This window comes from Phyllostomus hastatus, unplaced genomic scaffold, assembly GCF_019186645.2.
Source record: "Phyllostomus hastatus isolate PE091 unplaced genomic scaffold, TTU_PhHast_1.1 phas_contig_254, whole genome shotgun sequence".
Taxonomy (NCBI): domain Eukaryota; kingdom Metazoa; phylum Chordata; class Mammalia; order Chiroptera; family Phyllostomidae; genus Phyllostomus; species Phyllostomus hastatus.
The window spans coordinates 16,797,890-16,818,776 of record NW_025333810.1 but is presented as its reverse complement, the minus strand read 5'-3'; the positions used below and the strand labels follow the sequence as shown (position 1 = coordinate 16,818,776).

At 46.5% G+C, this 20,887-nt stretch overlaps 1 protein-coding gene across 1 annotated transcript in view; it reads right to left on the bottom strand.

Moving 5' to 3' along the window:
- Nucleotides 1–19,050, bottom strand: part of PRDM6 (PR/SET domain 6) — a 96,894-nt gene extending 77,844 nt beyond the window's left edge. The window contains exons 1-3 of the mRNA XM_045838029.1: nt 18,738–19,050; nt 17,660–18,248; nt 8,331–8,638 (exon numbers count right to left, since the gene is read on the bottom strand). Of these exons, the coding sequence (XP_045693985.1) occupies nt 8,331–8,638; nt 17,660–18,233 (882 nt within the window). The 5' untranslated portion in view covers nt 18,234–18,248; nt 18,738–19,050. The remainder of the gene's footprint in view (nt 1–8,330; nt 8,639–17,659; nt 18,249–18,737) is intronic.
- Between the last annotated feature and the right edge of the window lie 1,837 nt (nt 19,051–20,887).

The window sequence follows — 20,887 nt, the reverse complement described above, 5'->3', positions numbered from 1 at the left end:
CACCCAAGGCAAATCTAGTCACGTGGCTTTTAAGGCTTAACAGAAACCAGAAATACCACAGGAAAAAAAAATCTTAATAAATATGAGGAGGTAATATCAAGACGAATGAAAAATAATGCTTTTTTACTGAATTTTTGAGCATCAAATTTTACAACTAATTAAAAATGGGAATAAACTTCTGAGCAACTATAATAAGCAACCATAGTCAAATAAAAATGCAAGGTGCCACTGCGACACAGGACTTCCTGAAACACTTCCCCCTTTTAGCCAAAAAACTACTTTGAGATCAAATTATTATTATATATATATACATATAAATTAGGACAAACTAAAAAATTTTGGCTTTCCCAAAAGTGTTAAGCAATTTTCTAAAGCATTTTTATTTCTAAGCCCCAGTATGTGTTAGAGATCTAAAAATAGGAAACTGTGATTAAAAACAAAATGATTAAAAGTAAATGTCTCAAGTCAGTTATTTGATACTAAGCACAAGCCACATGGCTAGCTTTCATTGGCTAGAACGCTGCACACACATTTGGCATGCCCATCTCTGATATTTCGGGGGTAAAGGTAACTTTGTGGTTTGTGGTTAGTGATTAAGTACCAAGTGAACTTGCTGTGTGTTCTTGTATAGGAAAACTTGCAGCATTTTGCACATTTCACATTTGTAACAATGTCTTCATTATGCCTTCCAGAATTAATTGACCTAAAATCCAGCAGCTCCAAGATATATCTATTGGATAATTAGAACTCTAAGGACCAACAAATAAAACACATTATTGACTTTCAAATCTTCAATCAAACAAATATTTACAGCTGCAATTTGCAAAAATTATTTCCTTTTAAGCTGGCATTGTCTCAAAATCTGTGCTACTGATCTGAAGCATACCAGGATCATCAAGACCCTCCTCCAAAATTAATATTAAAATATAAAAACAGGGCTACAGTGTTTAGAACAGCCTGCATCTACCCTCACAGCCTGGGTGGGTCTCCTCTGAAGATAAATGAAACATTATAATTATAAGCTTCTTTGAAAGTCTGCCTGACCTTGAGGCCAAGAACAGCAGGGGGGTGAGGAATAGTGACTTGGTTTAGTGACCAGCAGCTATAGATATCAGAGAATGTGCTTGTTGTCAATGATTGTTGCTGAAATCTGTCTATACCACACTGGAACAATCAATTTTGTAAATGATTGCAATAATCAAGGAAATTGCCTAATTTATAAATCCTTGCATACAGCATCTTAATGGATTCTTCCATTTTAATGCTGATGCCTTCAGAGCTGAATGAATTGTTGTCCAGGCTGTCATTACCCAAAATGATAAAAACATTCCGTCTGGTGGGCAAACCACATCTCATGGATATTCAGACCCTCAGCCCATAATCACTCATTAGTGACTTCCGTGAAATTTTCACACTGCTAAGCCTTAGGAAGAGCAAAAGAATGGGCTTGTTTGTATCTGTGCTTTCCCATAAACCCCTGCTTTAGTTTTGGAACTTGAACAAATTATCTTTCACTGAACTGTAACGCACTGGATGTGTCCCCAGCTCCAATAGCCCCATATTGTCGTAGCTTTTCTCTTCTTTCTGGCTAATCCTGGGCTGTTTTTTACTACCAAGCCTCAAAGTCAGCAGGCTTAGCCACTCTCAAGTTCCAGATCATGAAGAGTATCAACACGGATGATTCTGGATGCACTGAAGCAAATGGGTGACATGCCAACCCTGCTAACTGGTAAATCTACAGACTGTACGTGGAAACCGAGGCTGCACACTTAGCTCCTTCCCTAAGCCTGCCACACGTAGATTGCTCTTCTCAGTTAAACCTTGGCCAATTGATTTCAGCCAATAGTGTGCTGTCAGTACTTTACTTACTGCTCAATCTCACTAACCTGACATTTATGGTGCACTGATTGGCCTCTGTCAGTGGTGCTGGTTGTAAATTCACTTTGAAAAGCTTTGTGTTAACAGCCTTCAACCAGGCTCCAAGAAGAGGACGAACAGGCAGCCTGACAATTGCTCGACCTCCTGCCCTTATTACAGTGAGTAAATCAGGGTTTGAGCCATTAGGCTGGAGCCTGGGGCCTACACAAAAAGGATTGACATGACGAAAGGTCAACCTCTGTCACACATGTGTAACAATTTGGATAATGGAATTCTGTAACTTATCTGAGTGAGGTGGCAAATGCTTACAAGGAAAAGTATACTCTGCTCTGGCTTCTCTGGCTTTTATGCTAAGTAGTTATACCAGAGTCTGTATTTCTTATGTAAATACACAAGGAATGTCTAAACTCATGAAATCTTGGAGTATATACGATTCTTAAAAAGAAAGAAAGAAAAAGAGCAAGGCAGTATCAAAGTGGTGCTGTGCACGGCATTCTTTAAAACGGCAAAACATTTTTCCCACACTATCAACGTATCACATCCATCCTTTCAGAAAAGGGAATTTTGATATCATGGACATGATTCCCTAGCTAAATAATAGGCCATTTTCATATTCAATGTTTAAAACCCATGATACTATACTACAACTATCAGTGATTTCTGGATAACACAATAAATTTACACAAATAATTAAAACTGCCTTGGTTGACACACTGAAATACAAAGGCCCCCCTGCAGGCTTCTCAGGCCCACTGTTAGTATAATCACATTTTCATCAGCTTGCTTGCTGCCATCCAGTAATTGGGGGGAATTTTATCTGTCCAGGAATCTCTGAGATTCTGATTTGAATTCCTCTACCCCACACTTTTAAGTTAGTGTGAAAAAAAGAAAAAAATTATATGATGTAAGAAAATATGCAGTTATGGGCCAAGAAATGCTTTGAATTATTTTCTTTACATGGACAAATGCTATCAATAAAAGAAGAAATCTGTAAACAATGGATAAACTGAACTGACTAATGAGAAAAACAGTCCTGCAGATACAGAACACATCACTCTTTATAAAGTATTTGCAACTAGATCATTGTAGCATCACATGCATATCTGGATTAAACCTCACTAACATGAGAATTTCCAAACGGCTATTATAATTTTTTTGAAGCAGAGTCAGTTTTGGACTTAGAAAATCGAGGTGGCACTGTCCAGGGGGATGCATAACTCAAACAGACCAGGACTTTAAATGGGCTTTTTCAAAGCCCATTTTAAGTAGTGAGTTTTTATTTTTAACACAATGCTGGAAACAATTCCAAGGGGTAGCAGATGGTTTTACAGTTTATGTAAAACTACAAAATGCTCACACTCTATCAAATGGGCACCACGATAAAAGACATCTTCAAATCAAATGAGGCAAAACCAAAAAGATACACCAGCTGTTACCCTGCATAACTTGAAACATAATAGTAATATTACTATGGTTTACTTTTTAGGAGAAATTGTTTGGATTTCATGGCAATGACATATTCAAAACCAAGCTGACACGCAATCTAGTATATTAAATGATAAATTACTAAGAAACACAATTTTTACTTCAATATAACTGTGACAGCCATATAATTCTGTCCCCTGATGTTTTGATGAGTCAAGCCAAAATGAGCCAGAGTCTATAAAACAAAATATAAAGTACATAATCACAGTACTATCGCTAGAACAATTTTTAAATGATTTTCATTTACTTTAAAAATTCCTTTAATCTAAAATAATTAATTCTAAATGTTTTTTCAACATGTAAGTATACACAAATGGGTACAGTACCATAAATGGAATTGAGTCATTTATAGAGACATACAAAATACATTTAAAATATAAAATCAACACATTTCCTTCTAGTACCAATTACCTATATAATGTTTTGAAATAATAATGTAGCAACGTGTAATATATTTTTAATATTGGTTTTCATTAATGTCTTTTGACCTAAGTTAAAATGGTAATGATGAAAAATAGACTATTTGCTTAAAAGCAAAACTCTTATTAAATCTAAAATATTATGGCATAAAATCAAACCACAAAAAGAACCATACTGTGTTATTCCCCTTGAAAAGTAATGGGAGTTCCCACATAGCACAAGTGAAAATGAGACACTCACACTCACTCAGGCAAAGAGAAGACGGTTCTGTGACGTTACATCCTTTTCTAGCGCCTTGACGGGCATCCCAACAAGTCGCTACATGACTTCAATTAGCAGGATAATTTTTTAGGGTGAAAATAAGTACAACTTATTTTGTCATTGTTGCTAAAATTTCTTGTCAAATCAGACTTTGAGTTGAAAGGCCTAAGTAATTCTAGCCTATCTTAAACTGTAACTTTCTTTTAAACTCCCATGTTTTATTCCAGTAGAATTTTAAGTATACACTGTGTACATTCCTCAGGTCCAGTCATATTAAATTCTGATGTTAAACAGAAAGGGGAAACCATGTGCAACTAGATTAATTTATCTCAAGGGAAAAGAGCACATTAATAATTGAGATAATGTTTTCATAAATGTTGGAATTAAATGTGCCTTTTCACTTCTTTATTAGAAAACACATTAGGATAATATTATCTTACTCTCATCAATAAGACCTAATTGCTGAGAAAGACTATGTTTTCTTTGCAAAACATTCAGAAAGATTTTTCCCATCACATCCAAAAGACTAGAAATATAACATGCATCCAAGTCTTGTTGGAATAAATGTATGTAAGCAAGGCAAGTGATTATTTAATCCACCCTGTAATCTTTTTGCTTTAAACTATCTGAATTCATTATTTTTTGTAGAACACATTAAAATTCTGATTCTAAAAGAATTTGACCAAAACGAGACTAATAATTTCACTTTTAGCTTAGTCTCCTTAAATGACAAAAAATTACCTTTCCTTATTGCTAAAAAACAAACCCAAAAAACCTAAACTCCTGAACTTCCCATAAACACTCAAAAGAGTCAAAACATATTAAATGTAATAGAATACTTAACTTTCTTTAAATTGTTGTATTTTTAAGAACCAGGATTATACACAAAGAAAATATTAACAAAACATGACAATACACTTACAAACCAATCAAACAAGTGCTTCATAGCTAATGTATGTTAAATATTAAAAAGTCATTTTTCTACAAAGAAAACAGAGCTTTTGATTATTAAACAAAAGGAGTAACTAAGGTGAATCTGATTTTTTCTGTAATAAGCCTTCATGTGTATAATAAAGTACAACCATACTAAAAACAATGAACTGTAAACTGAAACAAAAATCCATCATCTACTTGGAAACAGTGACAGGAAAAGATTAGCAATCCATTTATTGTACTGAAATAAAGATAAGTAACCCTGGTAAGATCCATCAGGACTTGCGTATTGAACTCTAAATATAAAGACATTTCTTCATCAGCAAGTGAGTTTAAAAAAAATGTGAGGAAGAAAAACGATTCCAGTTGACTTTTAAAATAAAATACTCATGATTCAACTGCTTTTAATTTTTTTTAAAAAGATCTGCTTTATGTCAATCTGATATTCTGGAAGATATCTAAAAGAGTATGTTTTTAAAATGGATAATTTTTACATGAGTCATTAAATAATTATTGCCAAAACTTTCCTATAGACCTACAGTGTATTCCAATTACTGATTTTTTTCTAATATAAATAATAAAATGATTCAAAAATTTTTCACAACTTAAGTTTGAAAGAAAATAATAACATTTAAGGAACAATCCAACATTTACAATCTTCCATTATAAATATAACTTAATTCAAATAGTCACATTTCATAAAAATAATCATAAAGCTTAAAAGTAAACTCATATTTCATATCTTAAAAAGAAGTATACTAATAAAAACTGAAACCTATTAAAGCAAGTGTTCTACCTTATGAATGGACATCAACTTCAAGTTACCTGGCCCCAGTCAGCTACATTTTATGTGATCTCTCAGGAGACTGATACATTTTGCATGGCTGCATTTTAATATCCTTTCAATCTCCAAAACTTATGTCATTCTAACTGTTCTTACAGGTGATAAAAAACAACCAGACTGCCTTGAATTAGGGGAAGGGACCTGTAGATCATTAAAGCATACTCCCAGCAACTTATTTTTTATAACACAGAACCAATTCCATGCACCACCAACCCCAACACGCTCAACTCACACATGCAAATAACAGGTAAAACTCACTTTATGTCTACTCAAGTATCAGCAACAATAACAAACACTGATTAAGTTCTCCAGTCCCTTTACTACAACAGGATGTAAATTTCATCAAGTATAAGTAAAGGTATAAAATAAAAGATCAATGTTTTTAGTATTAATACATATCAATCATATTCTATATGTATAGTGGGCTCCTGACAACGTCCCGGTCACCCAAAGCCATTTAGGAAAAAGAAACAACAAAAAAATGATAAACTATAGGATTTTCTTCATGTTTATGGCTTTGTCCCCTGGCACTCTAACTCCAAGTCATCAAAGGGCAATAGTGTTCAGTTTTAACAGTTTCAGATAGAGTTTCAGATAACAGTTTCACAATGAACCCACTGTCCCACTGAACAATTGCTTTAATATTTCCTCAGAAAAGTACTGGCAGATCTTTAACTGTATGGTGTTAGGGCTCCTAATAACACCAGCAGAACATGAAAACTGCCTAGAAGTGTTTTATAAACTGTAAACCACATTGGAGGTTACAACTAATTAGTCAGAAACAAAAACCACTGGGAAATATTTCAAAACCAGACACTTTGATTATTTCCCACTTGTCTTTTTTCTATCCAAAAGCTCTAACTTGTAACCTGCCTCTATGTACCAAGCCATTTTCTCCTGCCCTCTTTTCCTACAAAAATTTCTGTTAAAAAAGGAAAAGCATTATTTGATAAAATAAGTATGCCCAACTTTTATTTTCCGCTTTAAGGATCCTGTCTAGAAAGACTAAAAATGTATAATTTTCCAACAATAGTTTTGGAGTGAATTGGAATCTGGGAGCCGGGCACAGGGCACCAGTGCTAACTCGAGGACACGGAGCCCATACACACCCTGTGGGGTAAGTAGCACACATACCCCATGGCGTCATCTCCTGTCATCTCAGGCTGCTCAGCTGTGAGCTCATACACTTAGCTCCTCCCCCATCAAAGGAGGCTTTGCAGACACAGGCCTCAATACCCCCACTGTCAATACTCATGCAAGGGTTCTGGAGACCTAGCTTGCTTTTCATAACACTGTACCTCCAGGGCCTAACATAGTGCTGGGCAGAATGAGTGCTCAGCAAAAATATGAGTGGATTATTGAGTCCCATGAGTTTTAGTTAGTGAATATGAGGCAGCTCACAGTGAAAAGGATCATCTTGACAGTCCACTGAGCCAAGTGCGAGAGGCAAGCTGCTGTAGAAACGACCCATTAATGGAGCCCTAAGGTCCATGCCAACTTGGCTGCTGGCATTTCAGAAACTTTCTTGTCTGGCTACTCCCACTCCACTCTGTTGCCTGGTCTTGGTCAGATTTACATATTGCCCTTAAAGGTAAGACTTCTAGCATCTTGTGTTTCATAAATAACTCCAGAGGTGAGAGGTGGCTAATCAGTGGGGGAATTACCTACAGGATAAAGGTCTGTCTTTTCTGGAGTGGATCTCACTAATCAACCATGAAGCTTTCGGAGAAAGCTCAGGTTAACATTTTTCAAAGAGGTTGTTTATTTTTAAATAATAGTGTCAGCTAAGATTGTGTTATTGAAGCATTTTCATCAATTGGGTTACACCAAAATGCTCAAAGTTTCTCCATTTTGGTTTTTTATCTTCTTGAAGATTGCCTTGCTCCACTACAAAGTACAACAGAGAAGAACCAGAATTTATGATTTATGGTCACAACACTATAATTTGCTTCCTTCAGGAACTTCAAAAGTTATGAATGAAACATGTTGCAGTCTCTCAGTTCAATGTTTACAAAATTGTTTTCGTCTGACAAAATGAGCCGACTCTCTTTTCCTCCTGTTCATGCTGATGTTCCTTCTTGCCCAGTGCACAAAAACATATTGGAAGAGCTTAGAATGGGACCCAAAGCTCACCTGGCTCACATCCCCAATGCCCCAGCTCTTCTGTTCCATCTCCTTAGCTGGTTTCTGTTTTTCTCAACATCCCGGAGATAAAAGATCAAATCTATCCCAGCTGGAACAAAGGTTCCTTAAGGTGATTCCACTTTCAGAAACCGGCAGGCCCTATCTTCCTGGCTGGCTTGCTATAGTGTCAGGTGGAGCTCTGCACCCCTTTAATGCAGGTGGTGCAGACACGGGTATTTGCATGACCAGAGAAGTCTATTGTCCCACTACTACTCTCTAGGAAACGATGGAGGCTGTCCCCGAAGTAGCCACCCTCCAAGGGCCAGGCTCTTTGATGGCCAAAGCTCTGCCTCTGGTGCAAGGTGCTGGGCGGCGGGCGACTTACCTCCCAGAGATGCTGCGTGTTTCTCACGGCGCCGGCCTGCACCTTCTCTGGGGGCAGGAGTACGCCCTGGAAGGGCCCAATCCAGGTGCCCTGCTGGATCCTCTGCGCCGCACAAATGCCGTAAGCCAGGCCCGGCACGGTGCTCGTGCACAGGCACACCTCCCGCGGCAGGTCTCGCAGCCACTCCGGCAGCTCCGGCGGGGGCGCAGCGGCCGCGGCGCTGCCGGTGCTCACCAGCCGGCGCAGCGAGTGCAGCGGCCCGTGCATCGGGCACTCTCCGTGGCGGTTGTCCGCACACATATCGCAACCTGCCGGAGACACGCGGGAGGGAGGGGAGGAAAAGGTTAACTCCACAACTCCGGTGGCCCATCCTCGGGTAAACCCTCAAGACAGCAGCATCCCCGCCCCTGGTAAGCACCTGCAAAGGAGGTGACCCCGTGAGGGCGCTGAGGCTACTGGGAGCAGGGGGAGAGGTGAACCCGAACCACTCCCCTGGAAATCACCGCGCCCAAATCCGCCTGGTACGGGGTCGGGACCAGGAGCCCCCAAAAGCCTACCGAGCTGGGAAGGAGTGGCGCTGTAGACTCCGCTGAACCGACGGCCTGAGGCTTCTCTTTCCCAGTTTCTCGCTATCTCCCCCTTTTCCTTCTGCCTCTAGTTCCCTCTGATCTTCACCCCTGTACCCGCGGGTTCTCTCTCTATCGGGTGTTTCAAAGACTATTTGTCGTTGTACCACGAAGAAAGCCAGACAACGAAAGCCCGTCTCTTCCCAATCTAATATTTCGGAGAGATTCTACATTGGTAGCCTGGATATATTTGGGTTGCCTCTTTCTATAATTATAGGAGTCACTTTAAAAATTACCAGAGGCGGTGGGTCATCTGTCTGTTGCGGGGGGGTGGCGGGGGGGCGCCATTCGCACTCCTCTGGGCCCACGCGCCTGAGCGCCCTGGAGCGCTCCAACCACAGGCACAGCCGGAGCCCCAGACTCGCCACTCAGGGCGTCCCGGGAGTCGCTGGAGCGCCCAGACAGGGCCTGCTCTAGGCAATTCAGCCAGGTGGGGACTGATGGGGAAAGAGGGGCTGTTCTGGCGGTTTGGGGGCACCTATGCTCTTCTGTCAGCTATTCCCAGAACAGAAAAAGAAACGAATAGCAAATTTAATGATGGAGTAATGGTTCTTTAATGATCAGAATAATGGTTCAATGGAAAGGGCTCCAACTCCCGCTCAGGCCGTTGGTTCTCCAGGCTAAATGCTATCATCTTGCGTTACAAAGTGAGGGTTGTGAAGCTGCCTCTCTCCAACGTTCCCCAGAGCATCCAGAGCTCGAAGGGACCCCCACCCTCCTGGCCGGGCTGTAGACACCGACTGTCCCTCCACTCAAACCCGAGGTGAGAGACCAGGCAGCCGCGGGAAGCAGGGCCTGGGCGACTTCGCTGTCGCATCGCAGCGCCCTCCGGGTTATTAATGGGCCTGGCGGAGCCGCCGCGTCTGCGCCCAGGCCGGCAAACCTGCCTGGGGGAGACGGCGTCGGCGCCCGCCAGCGCAACCTGGCCTCCCTGGCCCAGCCTCCCAGGGAGCAGTGGCGCCCCGGAGCAACAGAGTTCTGTGGCACTGGGCCTGATAGTGAGCAAGTCCCAACAGGGGGAGATGGCCAGAGCTGGGCAGGAGGCGATACACCACTCAAGTGCTGGGTGGAGGTCGCCCTTGTACCTTCCTGTGCCCAGCCTTGGTCAAGACAGTCCAGGTGGACCTCACAGGTTGTACCCTCTTCATGCTGAAACAGAAAAAATGCCCAAGGAACTTGTGACAAAGTGAGTCACTGAAGAATCTTCAACAAACGGACACCTAATCAAAACCCAGCATGATGAGCAAATCCTCATTTTGCCATTCGCTTCCCAGGGAGCTGAGGGTTGACTCTGTGAGCATCCCTTCTCAGGAAGGGGCTCAAGTCAGCAGCGCCTCTCCTGGGTCAGCTACTCCTCCACTCCCAAGAGAGCTCAGGGAATCAGGGGACCTTCTAGCTGCAGCTTCTTGGAGGTGTCCCCAGGCCTCTCAAGTGAAAAGCAGCAATCTGTTTCTGCAGATAGTGAAGTGTCTGTGCTTCTGGGCCTCCACCACACAAAGGCCCCCTCTTCCAGAAACACAAACTAATGTAAAAGCTGTGCCAGATTCTGCTTTTGACCTTAGGATGTAGGTAGAAGGTATTTTCATCGTTTTCCACATGTGAACCCTTCCAGAACACACAGGCTTCACACACCCTCTCAAGATTCTGATTAGGAGAAAAAACTTCAAGATAAGAGGGTAATGGAAAGAAAGACAAAAACTCATAATTACCAAGTGCCAACTATATGCCAGCCATCTACCTTGACCCAATCACCATATCACCTAAGTGTCATGATTCCCATTTTGCAGATGAGGTGATTGAGGCTGCATGAACAATGTTAACGTGACCATGAACCACACACCAGAAACTGGTAGAGAAAGACTCACGGTCAGGCCTGCCTGACTCCAACACCCCCAAATCTAGAGATCCCGGAAGACTTATAAGAGCTGGGAGAATTTTATATCCATTGTAACTCAGTCAATAGAATTGAAATATTTTACTTCAAATAATTGAAGTCACTATGTGGAGGCCACAAAAATTGCCGTGGCGTGGCTGAATTAAAGAGATTTCTCTTGCTCCTTCCCACACTCTTGATCAGGGGTTAAAGTAAAGGAATAAATTGGAAAATAATTAGTTAAGGTCCATAATTTTGAATTACAGTGCCTTTCAGCACCTTAGCAAAAAAAAAAATAGCTTAAAACAAATGACAACAATCAAAGGCAATATGCCCCTATAAATAAATCACCCCAGGTTTTTGCTTAACTGACCGTCCCTTTCTGGTTGGCTGAATGAAACAAAGGGTGAGAAGCAAAAGCAGTTTAGTATTCACTCCCATAACGGCACATACCAAAGATTCTGTCAAAGTTCAACATCTCCATACCATGGAACAGTCACCCCAACAAATCAGTAACAAAATATGGAAAAAAAGTACCAACCTCAACCACCACCCCCACAGCCAGGAAGCATGTTTTGGTATTTGTTATTAACGATAACACTATGGCTAGGCCTTTCTCTAAGAAGTTCTCTAAAGTTCTCCTCAACTTAAGTTTCATTTCTCTCCATGAGATGTTGAAAAAAACTTAGCATTTTGCAGAGTAAAAAGTTGATGTTCTCCCAATATTTGGAAGCCTACATGCATATTAGGTCCACAGCAGAGCCAATCCACTTTAATTAGTCCACCCAACGTGAGTCTTCCTAATTTATAAACCACTTTGTGCTATATCAAAATATTCTGTCGGAAAAGTTGGCCAAATACATCAAAATACATGTTGTATCCTAACATTACTGTTTTTCACACACAAAGCTCTGCCACTGAAACCATTTGGCTTCTGACATATGTCTTGGAGTCCCAAAGAAGCTTGAGGATATTTAAAACAAGTAACTGATTACTTGGGGTTGACAAATGTGGCACAAGTAGACAAACATTCTAGCGGAGTGTTTTCTAGACAGCAAGTCATAAACACCTACATGAAAAGGTTTGAGGGAGAGGTGGGCTAGATGCCCAAACTACACACAACTACACACACATATATAAAATACATATTACACACCGCATTCCATGCCAAGTAATACATAATACAAGTCTATTTGTATTCATAAAGAAGAGGCAAATAAATGTTCCTACTTTCCCTTAAAATCAGGGCAAGTTTTTATACAAGTTCATAATTATTATTCAAAAAGGGTTTTCTATGTCTGTGAAAAATATTATATTATCCAAGCATATCTTTGAAATGCCATTTTAGCATTAGGGAATATAAGAAATTTGGTCCCTTTTCTATCTTGAATAAATCTGTTGGTGCTCCTGCTGATGGGCCCCGGAGCAAGGGAAGGAGGAACCATTGAGTTACAGACTCAGCCGCCTACTGACTTCAGCAGGCCAGGCCAAGAAGAGTGAAGAGTGGACCTTCACTCTTCGTGTCACAGCCTCTTTATTGTTTGAATGTTTGTACAAGTGCATGTAATAATTTTGTAATTGAAAATAGATCTATTTTAAGATAAAGGAGGCAAAACAGGTCATGGTTTCTTTTTTTTCTTCCTGGTATTTTCATTTGTCTGTCTAGGAAAGATGAAATACAACACGGTTCAGGGCGTTTTTGGTGTCTGAAGAGACCAACGGTTATGTGTGAGCGCAGGTGAGCTTGGATGCACGGAAAGCACCAGGCTCCAACACGCCAGGCCTTGGTTCCCCAATGACTCTCCCAGCCATCGCCAGCCCTCACTGTCCTTTAGAAAGGGAACCAAGGAGCAGCTGAAAAAGACTCCCTTCCCTCCTAGACAGAGGTAATCGAGGGGCTATAAATCCTCCCCAGACACCCCTGAGGTCACAGTCCTCAGTCTCGAAGGCCAACCCAGGCAAGGCTAGGGCCCATCGATCGCTGCCCAGTGATGTTGCCCCAGGAGTGCCGCCTGCTGGCAGCACCTCTTGTGCTCTGTGCATGGGCAACAGAGGTATGGGCTGCTGCAGGGAAGGGAGCTGGCTGTTGGGGCAGAGCGCAGGCAGGACTAGGTATCTGGAAACCTCCTGCACCAGGGTTCATGCCACTCACACCCTCGTCCCCTCCCCCCTCTCCCTCCTCGGCCAGCACTCTCCCCTTGCCCTCCCGGTGCAACTGGCTGTTTGGGGTGGCGAATCAGTGACCAGCTAGACAGGCTGCTGGCCGGAGGCCCCCGAACTAGTCTGCATTTTGAAGGCCTCACCCACTTCCTGCCAGCATAGGGCTTTCTTGCAAGGCCAGACGCGACCCCTGCCACGGAAATCTGAAGACTCCCATTATGCCCACCACCCACTAGCCCTTCTCCTTCCACCTGGCAGGGGTCTTCTAGGCTCCTGGATAGGGTCCAGAAGCGGATCCAGACATGGATGAGTTAGCCCAGTCACCGCGAAAGGGAGCCGATTGTGGTTGGGGTCCAGGGAAGGCCCAGCTGGGGCTAAATCTTCTAGAGGGCTTTTCCTGGACGAGTTTAAAGCTCCCGGTCGATCTCAGAAGCGTGGGTTGTCCATGCTCGTCGCGGCTGCTGTGGCTGCCGGCTGGGTCCCAGGGCCGAGAGAGAGTGACAACAGAGGAAGGAAAACAAGGAGGAAGGGAGGAAATGTGGATTTTGTTTGCCTCTTGCTGACTATATTAATAAGTTAACTGGGAGCACCCGCGAGTGCGGGAGAGAGAATATCCTGGAGATAAACCTTGCCGGCCCTGCCCCAGCGAAGCCGCCCTATACAATACAATGCGCAGATGATGAATAGGAGGCGCGCGAGAGATCGAAGCAGGTCTGGGCTGGCTCCACTCGCTCCTACAAAACTATAGGGCAATTAATTGTGGCTTGTCCCCTCATCCTTCATCTCCTGGTGGCACATATCGATGGAGATTACTGCTGATGGACCATTTTATCACCTTAAATAAACAGTCGCCACCTCTTCTAACCTCAATCTAATATATGGCTCTATGTTCAGTTTCAGGGTGCTAGATAACGAATGATGTAAAATAACTAAATCATGTGTGTTATGGGATGGGGCTGGGCCTGCACACACAAAGAGAGGAAAGAGAAAAGAAAAATAGAACAACAGAAAAGCCCACACACTGACGCCCGGCCTCCCTCCCATCAGGAACCAGACCTGAAGCCGAAGTCACTGGCTGGCCACTGGGAGCCCTGACACTGGGTGTGAAGCGAGTGTGCCTCCGCGGCAGGAAAGCCTGCCTGCAGGAGCCTGGGCTCAGGACGCTACTAAACAGGACCTTTGTTTTCCAGGTGTGTGGGAAGAGAGCAGAGAATGTCAGAAAATACTCACTCTCCTTTATCTTTTTCATAATGGCGTTGGGCCCAGATTGTTTTCTCTCCCCTGGCCACTCTCCCCAGGCTCTTGGAAAGGGTGGCGCTACCAATGGGAATGCTCGGGGCCCTTGCTGTCCCTAGTGCTGTGCGCAGGGCTCCCCTAATCCCGGAGGGCAGAGACACCTTCAGCTGGGAAAGTTGCAGAATGTCTGGATGCTCGGCAGACAGACTGGGTGAGGGCTTAGCTCTCACTTGCCTGCCAGGTACAGGAGAGGAAGAACTTCAGCAAAAGGTATGAAAAGCTAATTGGCTCAGTCCTTTGGGTACAATCACAAATGTGAGGTATGCCGATGGCCCCCCGCTTACTACCTTCCAAAAGTAGTGACAGGGTCTCAGACAACACACCAAAACCCAGAAGGGGCCACTGCCACAGACCCTGAGGAATCAGTGGCTTCAGGCAACCCAGCAGCAATGAGGGCAGTAATACAAGAAGAGAAAGAAAGGGCCCCACCCCCCAATTATATTACACACTGCCCCACCCGATTTCAAAGAGATGAGAGAGGAAGCTAAACATTCAGAGCTTCAGTGGAAAGTGTACTTTAATCACAGAATAAATTGAATACATGGAGTTAGATAGCAGAAATACTACAACAGAAATGGCTCACTCAGCTAGCTTGTATGGTTTCTGCTGCTTTTAAATCTTTTTGTGGGAAAGAGGGCTAAAAGGCCTTTCACTATGGCATTTGCCATAGCTGCCAATAAAGTTTCAAGGTGAGACTACTGTTACTGATTCACAAGTGTTACTGGGTTGCTGATTCCAGGCAGAAAGTTACTCTTGTTAGGGAATAGAGAAGTGAAGAGGCCCCATTCTTTGCCTTGTAGCAAAAAGAGAAAATGACTCAATACAAAGTAACAAAATGAAACAATGCTAAGTGGTCTCACAGAGTTCTTTTAGAAGAAGATAGCAAAAGACTGAAAGGAAAACCAGGGAAATCTACATGTCAGAAATTAATAGTTGCTTCCCTTCTGTACTGCCTCTTACCTCCCCTCTGAAACCAAATACAACCTGGGAAGGGGGAGAGTTCTGCCTGGGGAAATAATGTCTCATCCTTTGCATTTCTGATTTCTTCTGAGCCCCTAGTTGGATTAAACTCAATCACTCCTCACTTCATGTTTGTAAAACACACCCCAGAGTTTAAAATGCGTGCCTGTGCTTGCTCAGAGAAGTTCCTGAAAGAATGGGAGACCCGGTCCCTCCTCATTACACAGAACTACCCCTGCTTTCTATTTTCTTTCCCAATTGCCTTTTAATTAGGGAGCAACTAAAGTGTAACTCTAATGGGACAATCTGACTTCCTCACCCCCACCCCCCCCACCCCCCCACCCCCGTCTTTCCTCCTGCACTTTGCATGTTGAAGTAATCAATTGAACTCAAGAAGAGACACCAAAAGACTAACATTATAGAAATAATTTAAATAAATCATACTTCATTTCCTCTAGCCAGAGGGGAAAAAAGTTACCCAGACGATAAACTGGTTCAAAGAGCTATATATTAATTAGGAATCTATCCCAATTCTTTCTCTAATTAGTCTAGGTTTTTCTCTGGTGAGAATGTATTGAATCTCAAGACTGCACTGTAAACAGCACAAGCAGCTCAACACGCAGCCAGGAGTTTGGGGTGCCCTGCTGGTGTCTTTTCCCCGCACGGACTTCATTCAGAAGAGAAACTGCAAGCTTGATAAAGTACTCTCAGCCCACAGTGACTATATTTATACTTAACTGTAAGAAATACCTTTTTTCAAAGCATTTATATTTTTATTTCACATTTTAAAGAACTGCTTTGAAGGAAACACAGTCAAGAAATTCAGTAGGAGATAAGTATTTTTTTATATCCATTAAGACAATATAATTTTTCTAACTTTTCTGAAACTCTGGAATACAAGCGACTTCTCAACTGCAGAACAAATTTGAGTGGAAACCCTCATTTTAAACCAATACTTTACCTTCAGATTCTAGAAAGGAAAAAAGTAAACTCAACTGCTCTTTTTGTTAGTAGTAATCAACTTCCTTAGAACCATTATTCCCCATCATTATGAAAAGATTAGTACAATGTAACCACTAGGCTCCTGCCCAGTGTTCTTTCATCAGAGTGATGGCTTTGGGGCCCTTCAAATAACCCTAACCTGGAGGTATTTTGCTTTTACAACGAATTAAAAAAGTTCACAGAGTGGTAGACATTCTGCAAGAGGGGACTCATTCAAAATAAAATAATAACCAATGTCTGTGATCCTCACACGGAAACCAGACGGAGGAATGAGAGGGAGAACATGGTGAGCGAGTGATCTTTCAGACCCTGCATTGCTTTCAGCCTGGCTCTTCCGACCTGACTTCACGTTCTCTCCAGAGGTCTCTGGGCTCTGGAAGGACAGTGAGCACTTGGCCCAACACATTAAGTGCAAACATCTCATAACTTTTGAAATTACCAAAAAGAATCAGATATAAAGCAATGCACAATCTTGGTCTTCATCGAGCGTCTTACTTCAAAACCTTGTGATTGAGCATACGAAATTGTGTATACAGGAAACAAAGCTGGATGAGACCCGATGTTTAATTAGGCATCTGCTATTACTTGGGGGACAAGGAGAATTAGACTTCTTAAACTAAATTACTGTCACCCGAATTTTACGAATAACTAAGCCATCAAGCATGGCTACGGGATGGGAACGTTTGCAGAGTCACGGGTGCAAGGAGAACGTGGGACCCGCAGGGAACAACCCTATCCTGAACACGGAAAATTTCTCACTAAGTAGCTCCTTTTTTCTCTCTCTCTCTTCTAAATAAATGGTAGACCTAAGAATAATGCCTGCTTGCAGGGAGAAACTGACCCAGTATCAACAACCAAAACTCTTCCTCCCGCGAGGCCAGGCTCGCCAGCAGCTCCCGGCTGTTCCCCTCGACAACCCGGAGCGCGAAAACGAACTGACGCAGTTAGCTCCGGGAGGAAGGTAGAGAGAACACACAAGCCCTGGAATCCACGCTCCCCAGGAATTCTGAGCCCCTATCTTGTCCCCACTATGGCCAGGCCGGCCGGTGCTCGGGATCCCCATCGCGCGCCGCTAAGTAGCCGACCTTCCCGGGGCGCTGTCCCTCGGAAGGGAGGACACATGCAAGTCCGGCCAGCGGGCCGTTCAAGTCCTCCACACTTGGGGCTGCAAACCAGAGGGTGAGGGGAGACGAAGGGGTAACCCCGAGGCGCCACCCTCCCCTCTCACCCGCTCTCCTTCCTTCTCTAACGCCAGAAAACTCCTGCCACGGTGTTCTGGGAAGTGCGGGGCCGCTGCCTGGACCAGTCCACCCCCCACGGGGTCCCTCTCGTCCCACCCGCCTCCCAGACGGGCGCCCGCCCTGGACGGCGCCAGCGCCACAGGAGAGAGCGCGTGGGCTGCGGCTACGTACGATTGTTGGGGTCGCTGGTGTGCTGGTTGAGGGGGATGATCTCCATGCGCTGCTGGCCGTACAGGTAATAATCCAGCTCCTCCGCGCTGCAGCGGAAGCGCGGGGCACCGCGGCCATCTCCACCACCGCCGCACTTGGAGGGCCCCGGGCCCGAGGCGGCGCCGAGGCACAGGTCCTTGGGGGGCAGCGGCTCCACGGCGACGGCTGCGGCCAGAGGCGCGAACACCGGGAGCTGTGCCACCGGCAAGGCCGAGAGACCCGCCAGCGCGGCGGCAGCGGCGGCACAGGAGGAGGCGGAGGAGGCCGAGGTGGAGGAGGAAGCCGGAGTGGAGGAGGCGGAGGAGAGCGAGGCCGGCCGCGGGCGCAGGCTGTCCGGTGGAGGCTCAGAGCGCTCAGGGGGCGGCGGCGGCGGAGGAGGTTGGAGAGGCTGCGGCGCGCCCAGGGGACCCGCGGGACCGCTGCCTTTGAGCGGGCCACCGCCGCCGCCATGCGGGAAGAGTTGCTGCCAGTGCTGCAGATAGGCTGGGTCCACTTTGAGGAAGGCCGAGCCGCCGGGGTCTCCGGGCTTCAGCATGTCCGACGCCTCGTGCTGGGGGCAGAGGGCAGAGAGGAGGGTGCGCGTGAGCCGGGCCCAGGGCCTGGTGCAAGCGGGGCGGGCAGGACGGCCGCCGAAGCCTCGGAGCGGGAGCCACAGCCTTTGGCTTCGCCAGCGGCAGCCGGGTTCAGCGGCTCCTTCCTTCCAACTCCTCTGGGGCGCAAAGTTTACTCTGAAGCCACCGCACCGCGCGGTAGAAGGTGAGTACGCGCTGCCTGGCCGCGCAGCCCGAAGCGCCCAGCTTCCACCCTGCACCGTCGAAGCCCGGACACAGGCACGTCCCGCAGAACTCCGCTACACGACGCAGCCCCCGCCCCGAAGCAGCGCCCGGGGCCGACCCCAGCCGGTGTGGCGCAGCGCCGGAGTGGCGTTGGCCTCCGGCGCTAGGAGGCGGGTCAGTCTCGCCCCCCGCCCCCAGCCCAGGACCTCCAGCCTCCTATCCCGTGGGCCGAGACGCTCAGCCCCAGAGGAGCCTCGCCTTACCTGAAGACCGGCAGCCGCCGCCGGCGGGTGCGTGTGTACTCGTGTCTCCGGGGGCGTGAGGGAGCGTGGGCAACCCGAGTGCGCTACATGCCTCCGGCCGTGAGGGAGGGAGACCTGGGCATCCGGCAAGGGTTACGGAGGCCCACGGAGCGCGGGAAACCAGTGCGGCTGGAGCGCGGGAGCGCAGCGGGACCCCGGCGCGGGACAGAGTCACGGTGGGTTGCTACGCCAGCCGGCCGCCGCGTCCCGGCTCCTCCGCTCCACTCTCTGGCAGCCTCCCGGCTGGACACGTGGGTTTTACGACAGCACAAAATACAAGAGCGTGTGTGTGTGTGTGTGTGTGTGTGTGTGTGAGAGAGAGAGAGAGAGAGAGAGAGAGAGAGAGAGAGAGAGAGAGGGAGAGAGATGGGGGTGGGGTGGGGTGGGGTGGGGTGGGGTGGGGGAGGCCAGAAGAACCAAGGGGAGGGGAGAGGGAAGCTCTAACTCGGCCAGATCCTCAAACTGCCCGTGCGCCTCTCCCGCACAAATACCGCCTCCGCTGTCCCACCCCCTACTTTTATTTTGGCGTGACGTCTCGCACGCGCCTGTTGTCACTCTCTGCCCGTTACAAGTCTTTTCTAGGTGCCGTCTCACTGCCCTGACCCAGAAAGCAATGGAAACGCGGAAACCGGACTGCATCTCCGCAGGAGCCCGGGCGAACGAATCCGGTTGGGCGCGTGCGGCCGGGCAAGAGGACCAAGTCTGGGACCAGGTTTGAGCTTTGGCCCTCTCAATTGTGTTACCGGACCCCCCCGCCCCAGGACTACTTCAGGGTGCCAGAGTGGAGTAGCCCGCCACGCAACTTCTAGCCCAAATCCGGGAGTGGGGGGAGGTGGGCGGGGGGGGGGAGTTGGGGGCGGGGCGGGGTGTGCCTGGAATTAAACTCGGTCTTCTCAGTCCGCAGCGGAGGAGGCAGGCTTTGTGGAGCTGCGAGACGTGAGACCGAGGGTCTCTAAAGGGCGGCAGGTCCTGGGAGGGCTGGAGCTGGGCTCCGGGCTAGAAGGCGGCTGTGAGGGAGTCTCTCGCCGCCCAGCACTTAGCCCACGCACTCTCCGGTTGTCTTCCTGGGATACTCGCTTCTTGTTGGCATCCAAGGCAAGTATCTAGAGTAACGTCTAGTAGTACAGCTGTTCCCGGACACGGGCGGGGCTTGTCTGCCTTTGGTTGCCCCGAGGTGGGGGTTGGGTGTAGTCCTGTGTAGGTCTTTTGCCCCAAAACCTAGTATCGGAGGAGAAGGGTGGGAGCGCAGCCCCACTGGCCACCTAGCCCACTACAGCGCCTTTCCTGCCCAGTCTCACTTCCGCAAATTAGGCGCCCGCCCCCAGGTTTTCCAGGCAGTGGTGGTGCTGGGCCGGGGGCGGGGCACGGACCTAGTGTGTGCCACTGACCCTCCCAGGCGCACCTTCCCCTCGTTGGAGTTCACTCCACATTTCAAAGAGAAGAAATGGCATTTGTCTTTTCCCAAACAAACCCACTAATTTAGTACCCGCTATTCTGCGCAATTACTAGCCACACTTTCCTGGTTTCTGCTTGTTCCTTTTTCTCTTCCCACCACTCATTTCTTCTGAGCCTGGGAAACGCGCTGTTTAGATTTTGTCCTGGTCTCACGCAAAACGCCCCGATGCTGTTTGGAACAGGATTGGGATTGGAGCAAAAATGTTTTCACTGGCGTGGTTGTGACAAGGTCATCGTCAGTCATTCCCAGCTGGATTGATAGCACCAGAGTTTAAGGCAGACACCACAAGGGAAAACCCACGGCGCTGTGAACACCGAGGCGAACGAGGCAGGCTCCGCCGGCTTTGAACAACTTCATCCGAAGGAGAGAGTGAAGTTCCGGGCCTGTTGCGGTGTACCTGCCCTGCTCGCAGACCTGCCTGGCGGTGGCCGCGGGGCCGGCAGGGCAGGGGCAGTCTCTCTCACTTCCAGTCGACACTGAGAAACGGAGAGACTCTTCTGTTCTCAGGGAAAGACTGTCAGCACCGGGGATGCGAGCCCAGACGCCGCAGCAGCTCCTTGCGCTCTTGTTTCTGACCAAGCCGGCTGCTTACACGCGCTCGGTCCCCAAGACTAGCCATCCCCCAAACACTTGGAAATCTCAGGAATTTGAGACA